The sequence below is a fragment of the Carassius carassius genome, chromosome 12, assembly GCF_963082965.1.
Source record: "Carassius carassius chromosome 12, fCarCar2.1, whole genome shotgun sequence".
In the NCBI taxonomy this organism is placed as follows: Eukaryota; Metazoa; Chordata; class Actinopteri; order Cypriniformes; family Cyprinidae; genus Carassius; species Carassius carassius.
The window spans coordinates 31,320,174-31,327,955 of record NC_081766.1 but is presented as its reverse complement, the minus strand read 5'-3'; the positions used below and the strand labels follow the sequence as shown (position 1 = coordinate 31,327,955).

Sequence of the window (7,782 nt, the reverse complement as noted above, 5' to 3'; positions counted from 1 at the left end):
GGGTGAAAGACCGGGCTACAAGTAATACCAAAACTACTAAGAACAGCGATGGTAGTTTAGTGCAGATTGTCTCTTAAGATCAACATGACTCCTAAAGGACATTTGGAGAGTGCTGGTGTCGTCAATCAGCACAGACCTTCAAAACCTCCAGATTTCCATCGTTTTTAAATATAAGAACACCAAAAGTGTCTCTTTCACTTGGGTTATTTTTCTTCTCTTCCATTCTCTCATGGTCTGTCGGCAGCACATTCGTTTCCTGTCTTTTCTGTCTTTGTGTTTGAGGGCAGAGAAGAAAGCCGGGTAGAGAGTGGGAGAGAGGCTTTGAAGAGCATCTGTCCTGGGGACACGACTGTCCTTTGGGGAAAGCTGAGGAGGGGGTTCAGATGGAGAGAGAGGGCAAGCGACTGAAGAAGGGGAAGGCTCCTCATTTCTGAGCAAGGTAGGCTCCTATGGTCAAGCCAACAGCCCCGAGAGCGGCTAGACCGAAGACCGTTACTATCGATGACCACGAGCTGCGAAACACAGAGTCCCTCTGCCTGCCGTAGAGCTCCACAAACGCCTCCTGAGGCAGAGACAGAGAAAGACATTTCATCAAAATGTAGCATTTAACTGAACAGATCGATCATGGTGCTTACTAATGCATTACTATTACTGTTGATTAGACTTTAGTCTTCAGAAAATATAACAGTCTAGATGATCCCACTTTAGTTTGGGGACCAGTTCTTATTATAACTATGACTTTTTCAGAATAATGCATTAATATGTGCCTTTAAAACCGAGCAGAGAGGAAGCCCGCTGATATAACTACTTCAGGCAGCCAGACGGAGAGAGGAAGTGGATTCCCGAACCAGGAAAGTTTTGTTTAACAGGATATCCGAACTTGAACTTGGGGAGAGTTCCTCTTGTAGTTCTTTTCCAGAAGACACAACTCAGCTTGTTGGAGATAGATACCTCATATCTTGTGTAATTATTCTAATAGTATAGACCAAGTATCATAAATTAATCCATAATGGGCGTTATAGCCATTTATCAGGTTTCCACACAAAGTAATATGAGAAAATATGCATACAGTAATCCAGATCTTTTACCTAGGTGGACCAAAAAAATGAAAGCATGTAAAAAGCACAAAAGAAGATGATAAAAGTGCCTTGCAGTCCAAACGAATCGTGCCCTATATTCAAATGTGAAAGCTTTTAGTGAGGAACAGATTGAAAAAGACATTGTGATCCAGTGTCATGTGACTTAGTAGTGAAGTATGCATATTTGAATACAAGGCAAGTCTTTTAGAGGATGTTTAAACAACAAAATTTTCAGCCTAAAACGGGAACTTTTTATGCCTTTTGCCTGTGCGTTTACTCGTCAACAGCATTTTAGGGGCTGAATACGCATATTTTTGAAAATGGGTTTCAAAGTGCAAGTTTCCGTGTAAAAACCCAATACAGGAATCTTTGAAAACAGTGATGTTATGCGCATGCGTAGTACATGTTAGTTATGTAGACATGTGCATTGCGTGTCGATTTTAAAGGCAAGCGCGAACAAACATAAACTAAAATGGCGCAGTACATCGTACTGCTGTTGCTGCTCAAGAGTTTGCATCATTTACTCCAAGTCTGACACAATATGTTTACAATATAATTAAATGTACACAAATGAGATTATTTGTGAATATTGTTGGTCTGATCTTCACACAAAGCCATCATACAGCTTTTGAAAACTTAAAAATATAATACCGGGCTGCTTTTATTATACTTGGTGATATTAATTGTCTGTGTTTTGTGTCATTTTTGGAGATGGAGTGTCCCTTCCCCACTAACTTTCATTCTGTTTAGCTTCTCCATTTATGTTCCATTGAATAAAGAAAATCATAGAGATTTGGTACAAGCAGGTTAATTCTGGGGTGAACCGTCCTTTTAAAATGATATACAGGAAGTATTTCCTTTTATCCTGAAGCTTCACGGGGTGCAGTCCAAAACACCAGAAACTCTTTCCTCTCATCCTCCCTTCCATGTAGACTGTGAGAGACATAGCACAGCTGAGAAATAAAACGCAAGAAAGCCTCGTGGGTGGATAACATTTGTGTATCTCTGTTAACCTCTGGGTTTTTCTTTCGTTTTTTTTCAAGGGAAAATCATCATCTCATTAAGTTCTGATTTAACAGTCATGCAAGCGCGGCCATTTTTGTGTTGTACTCCCAGTGTGCACTCACTCCCCTGATGAAACCACAGCACATTTCAGGTGTTAATTAGTAAACACTGCATGCCACCCACCGTGCGAATCCTGCTTTATGAGCGACGGGGGGTTGACAGCACGAGCCCTTGTTAAACTTCAACAATGGCAAGCAAGTCATGCCAGCAAAGGTTCGAGAAGTTTGTCTTTGCGTAAAAATCCTTTTTATACGTTCACCCACACATACATTCCACCCCCTATATTACTGTACGATGTGCACACAAACGAAGGAAAGTCCCTTTGAGAGAATAGGAGGAAACGTTTGGAGAACTAAAACTTAGATAGTTTTCAAAGGTTGCCCAAATGGTGCAGACAGTTCAAAGTCAAAAGGCCACAAAGTCCTTGAGGCTTGTTGTCATGTGACAGCAGATTTTCAGAGCTCTGGAAGTGCTTGGGCGAGTACTTAGGGTCACATGAGTGAAAACACAAGCAGGAGTTACAAAAGGCCACACTTCATTGATTCATAGAATTCTTAAGGCACAACTAAAGAAAAGACTTTTGAAAGCCTACATTTCCAAGAAGTTCTTCCTTATCTAACACTGCTACATATGTTTAAACACCATACAAATATACTACTGTGACTATTTCTGCTGTTATCCCATAATGCAATGTGTGTGATTTAACCTAATATGACTGGCGAAAATAATATAGTTAACACAAAATAGCATTTAAAAAATCTCAAAAGATTAAATTAAATTGCTGAATTAAACATGATCAGGATGTATACAAATCTAGAGAAGTTATTTGGCAACATATGATGTGTTCTATTTAAATATAGTATAAAGTACACTGCACAGTTTTGAGAATGTAGTGTGCTAGTATTTTGTCCGAACATAACCTATACAGCGCTGCAGAACAGAGCGTTTCTAAATGATTTCAAGTGTTGTCTTAACTATGTGAGCGTGTTGGAAATCACGAGAGCGTTGGATGATGGGAGAGAGTCAGGTGGGCATCATGGGACAGGAGCACAGGAACAAGCGTCACAGGTCAGGCTTCAATACACTCTTTACACACTCATCACATGACTTCTCTTCTGGAGTGTAGCCTATATTTTCCATTACACTTATGTTGATAGATAAATACACTTCCAGAAACTGATGGCTGTCACAAGATCAGATATTCCAATGACACTATTTTTGCAACACTTTCACTCTTTAAAAACTTTTTTTCACAGACATCTGTATGTTATTTAGGAACTAATATCCTGCCAAGGGACATGAACAATAAAAGTACCAATAGTGTTACTTTTTCTATATACCATTTGTAAATGGCGTGTATAAGAATAGAGTAATCATTCCATATTTAAGTCTGTCAACTGATTACAAATTGTAATGAAATAATTCATCACATATATGTTGAAAAAGCCCCGAATAGACATCATTTAAAGACATCATCTACATTATTATAGCAGGTAAAAGCATTACAAGAAATGTTTTAAAAAGTGGCTTAAAAAGTCAGTATATTGTTTATGTTACAAGCTCACTTAATATTTTGCATTTCACATAGAAAATCATATTTGATGAGCTCTATGCATGTGCATTGATCAATGTTTGATATATGATTGAAAGCCTAAACTAACTCAACACTATTTTCAATCCTTTTATGTGTTTTTGGCTGTTCATTTACATAGCAATAGTGTTTTAAAGGCCAGAAGATGCAAACTTTTGAAAATATTTTTCAAAGTGCAAGTTTTAAAAATGATGCTGTTATGGTCTCTATCGTCTCAACTACAAAAAACTATGACACCATGCGTATGCGTATTACATGTTCAGTCTATAGATATGTGCACATATGCATGGCTTTCAATGCATCGTGTTTCATTCTGGAGCATCAGTGAACAACCTTTTGTAATATTTGTGTATGAGTCCCTCAGTTAACCTCAGTGTGAAAATATGGATCTCAAAATCATACGGTTATTGTTGGGATAAGAGATCAAATACGCAAAAGATGCTGGAAAAGCAAAAAATTTGATAATTTGTGGGACCTGACGGATTTTTCTGAAGAGTAGTGGGCAGTTTCACTATGAAAAAAAAAAGCATGGATCATCCTGGTAATAAAACGGTATTAAAAATCAAAACTTTTGAATGGGGTAATTTTCTCTTATGGACTATATGTAAATGTTTTTTATGTGAAATATCTTATTCAGGTCAGCAAATAAAAATAGCATGCATTTTGCATGATACCTATGTTAACAATGTTAATAATTAACATTTTGCAGATACTTAAAAGTGTATGTACAATTCTGACCACAACTGTATGTATCAAAATACCATGGTATTTCATCCCTGTATCCTCTTACCACTTCAGTATTTTTGTATGGCTGTTATTCAAGATATGATTATTAGAAATAAAAAATTCCCATTATAAACTTCTGCATCTTAATTGTAAAAAAAAAAAAAAAAAAAAAAAGGAATTGCATTTTTTACTTTTAATTTAAATAGGAGAATAAATGTGTCAAAGTAAAAAATCTGGGTCACTTTCAGATTCTTCTTCTTTATAATAGATTTTGGGAATGTCCTCTACATGTTATATGGGTCAAAGAAGTGATAGGCTAAATGAATTATTCTTCATTATCCCATTTTAAAGCTGCTCTTCCCCATCTTGCGATGTGATTGGCTGTATTCACTGTATTGCACTGCATCCATTATGTGACATTAACAGTAGTTTCTTTTGGATTGGAAAGATGTTGTTAAACTGTGATGAAGTGTAAATTCACCTGATCCATTTTCTAAATACATGTTACTGATCTTATTGTTAATGATTCAGCATGCCCCCCCCCCCCCCCCCCCATTTTAAAGGGATAGTTCTGTAATAATTTACTCAACATCAACTTGTTTCAAACCTGCATGATTTTCTTTCTTCTGTTGAACATAAAAGAAGATATTTTGCATGTGTTGTTGGTCCCCACTGACATCCATGGTGAGAACAAAATTAATGAGGAAGTCAATGCGGACCAGAAATGGTGTGGTTACCAACATTCTTCAAAATATCCTCTTTTGTGTTCAGCAGAAGAAAGACACTCATACAGCAGCATATTAATAAAAAAAGCTAACATGCATGAACTTAAAGACACAAACTAGAGGTCTTCATGGGTCCACTTCATGGGCTGTGCACATGTCAATGCCTTTAATGTTCAGGTCCAGTTGGTTTTGAAAGAAATACTGTTGAGTTGGGTCTAATTTTATTGGGTCTGTCTCGGGTCAGGTTTTTCTTTAAAAAAAAGAAAAAAAAGTTATGCACATCAGGTTCAGGTAAGAAATGATTGGGTACACATTTTAGGACCCAAGAAGACCTCTACAACAAACTCTAATTCTGATTTCATGAAAGTACCCTGCAAAACCTTCAAAACCCCCACTGTGGAGCCTATTTTTGTCAAATTGTTCTACGTAGCCCCATCCATTGCAAATTCTAATTGCTTCTTTTTAATTGTCAAATATGTCCTAATTGGCTATGTCTATAGCTTTGGGCAGTATTTCTCTTTCAGTGAGGACAGAAAATCACTTTGCTAATTAGAAGCTGGTCACATTGTGCCTGGTTAGGTTCACAGAGAAGGAAAAACAGCCAACTTGCTTCACACAATAAGGTCAGCAAGCTGGTCTCAGGGGTGTTTGTCCAATGACCTGGCTGAGAGGCAAAATTATGACAGAGGACTTCTTACCAAGATAACCAGACATGTCAGCAAACTGGTAGTGTAGGGCACAGAGCCCTGGATGAACTCAAAAAAGAAAAAAAACCTTTGGCTATTGATTCGACATGACTACAGAGGAAAAAATAAAAAGAGCGACAGTGCTCCTGCCTTGCAGTTAATTAAACCTGACAAGCATACCACGGTAATCGCAGCTGCCGTATCACATGCACCTGCATATACTGGGAGGTCACAGAGATTGCATGTCTCATTTTAAATCAACCCAAAGCATTGGACTTGAGGTTTTAGTACAGTGTGGAACAGCACACAATATTTCCCTGTATGTTTGGTCTCTGTTATCATATTTCATCTGTGTGATGCTCTGTGCATCCTGCACACATTGTCATCTCATTGTGTTTTTCAGCAGCTGGCAGGGTTTCCAGAAGAACACAGTTAGTATTCATTGGAAAACACCTGAGGCCCCTGAGAGCCGAGCTGACTTGGCATAAGAGATCCAACTGCTGCAGTCTCCTAAATTATCTGCGATTGGACCTGTTCCACCACATAAATATTCAAATTAGGGTCAATGCTCATAGGAGCATTCATCCTTCGGCGAGATGAAAAAAATTGAGGGAAAGCATTTTGCCAGGAGTTTTCATAATAGATTTTTCTCATCCAAACTAACTGCATGTAAATCAAAGTTTGGGGATGGAGGATTGAGTGACAGTCTTTTAATTTTGGATGGGAAGCTAGCAAGGACGAAAGACAAAGGACAATGAACAATGGAAACCAGAGTGACGTACGGTTATAACTGAATATCATCCCCTGCTTATTTTCTTCAACTTTAACTTCAATCCGATATGACCTTCGCTGAAACAATGATCTAATTCTTGATCAGGCAATTGTCTGGGAAAGATTCAATTAGATCAAACTTGATGGTCCTCCTGTAGCAAATAGAGGAGTTTGTAAAGGAATATGGCCATAGGTGCTAAAGTGCACTTATCTTTTTTTATCCACAAAGAGCAAAGTGTTGCTAAGAATAGAAATCATACTATACGCAATTCAGGCATATGCAGAAATGAATGCTTGTCCAATGCATTGCACATACTTACATTGTACATACAGTATCTCAGTATTTAGAAGCTGAATGTCTAAGCCATTGTTTTTGACTATTTAACTAACTAGATTTTCATCAAACTGCTGCTTCACCATGACATGTACACTCACCTAAAGGATTATTAGGAACACCAAGACACCAACAAGGTGCTGAAAGCATTCTTTAGAAATGTTGGCCCATATTGATAGGATAGCATCTTGCAGTTGATGGAGATTTGTGGGATGCACATCCAGGGCACGAAGCTTCCGTTCCACCACATCCCAAAAATGCTCTATTGGGTTGAGATCCGGTGACTGAGGGGGCCATATACAGTGAACTCATTGTCATGTTCAAGAAACCAATTTGAAATGATTCGAGCTTTGTGACATGGTGCATTATCCTGCTGGAAGTAGCCATCAGAGGATGGGTACCCGTGGCATTTAATTTTAAACGATGCCCAATTGGCACTAAGGGGCCTAAAGTGTGCCAAGAAAACACCGCCCACACCATTACACCACCAGCAGCCTGCACAGTGGTAACAAGGCATGATGGATCCATGTTCTCATTCTGTTTACACCAAATTCTGACTCTCAACGGAAATCGAGACTCATCAGTCCAGGCAACATTTTTCAATTTTGGTGAGCTCATGCAAATTGTAGCCTCTTTTTCCTATTTGTAGTGGAGATTAGTGGTACCCGGTGGGGTCTTCTGCTGTTGTAGCCCATCCGCCTCAAGGTTGATTAGATAATTGCATTAATGAGAAATTTAACAGGTGTTCCTAATAATCCTTTAGGTGAGTGTATAACACATTATCAGTTGCTTTCTAATTTTCAGA

General features: G+C 38.2%; 1 protein-coding gene across 1 annotated transcript in view; it reads right to left on the bottom strand.

The window, feature by feature from the left end:
• Positions 1-31: 31 nt before the first annotated feature.
• The window catches only part of bcl2b (BCL2 apoptosis regulator b), a 40,196-nt gene continuing 32,445 nt past the window's right edge, over positions 32-7,782 (bottom strand). Inside the window, exon 2 of the mRNA XM_059564119.1 lies at positions 32-562. Within this exon, the coding sequence (XP_059420102.1) occupies positions 425-562 (138 nt within the window). The 3' untranslated portion in view covers positions 32-424. The remainder of the gene's footprint in view (positions 563-7,782) is intronic.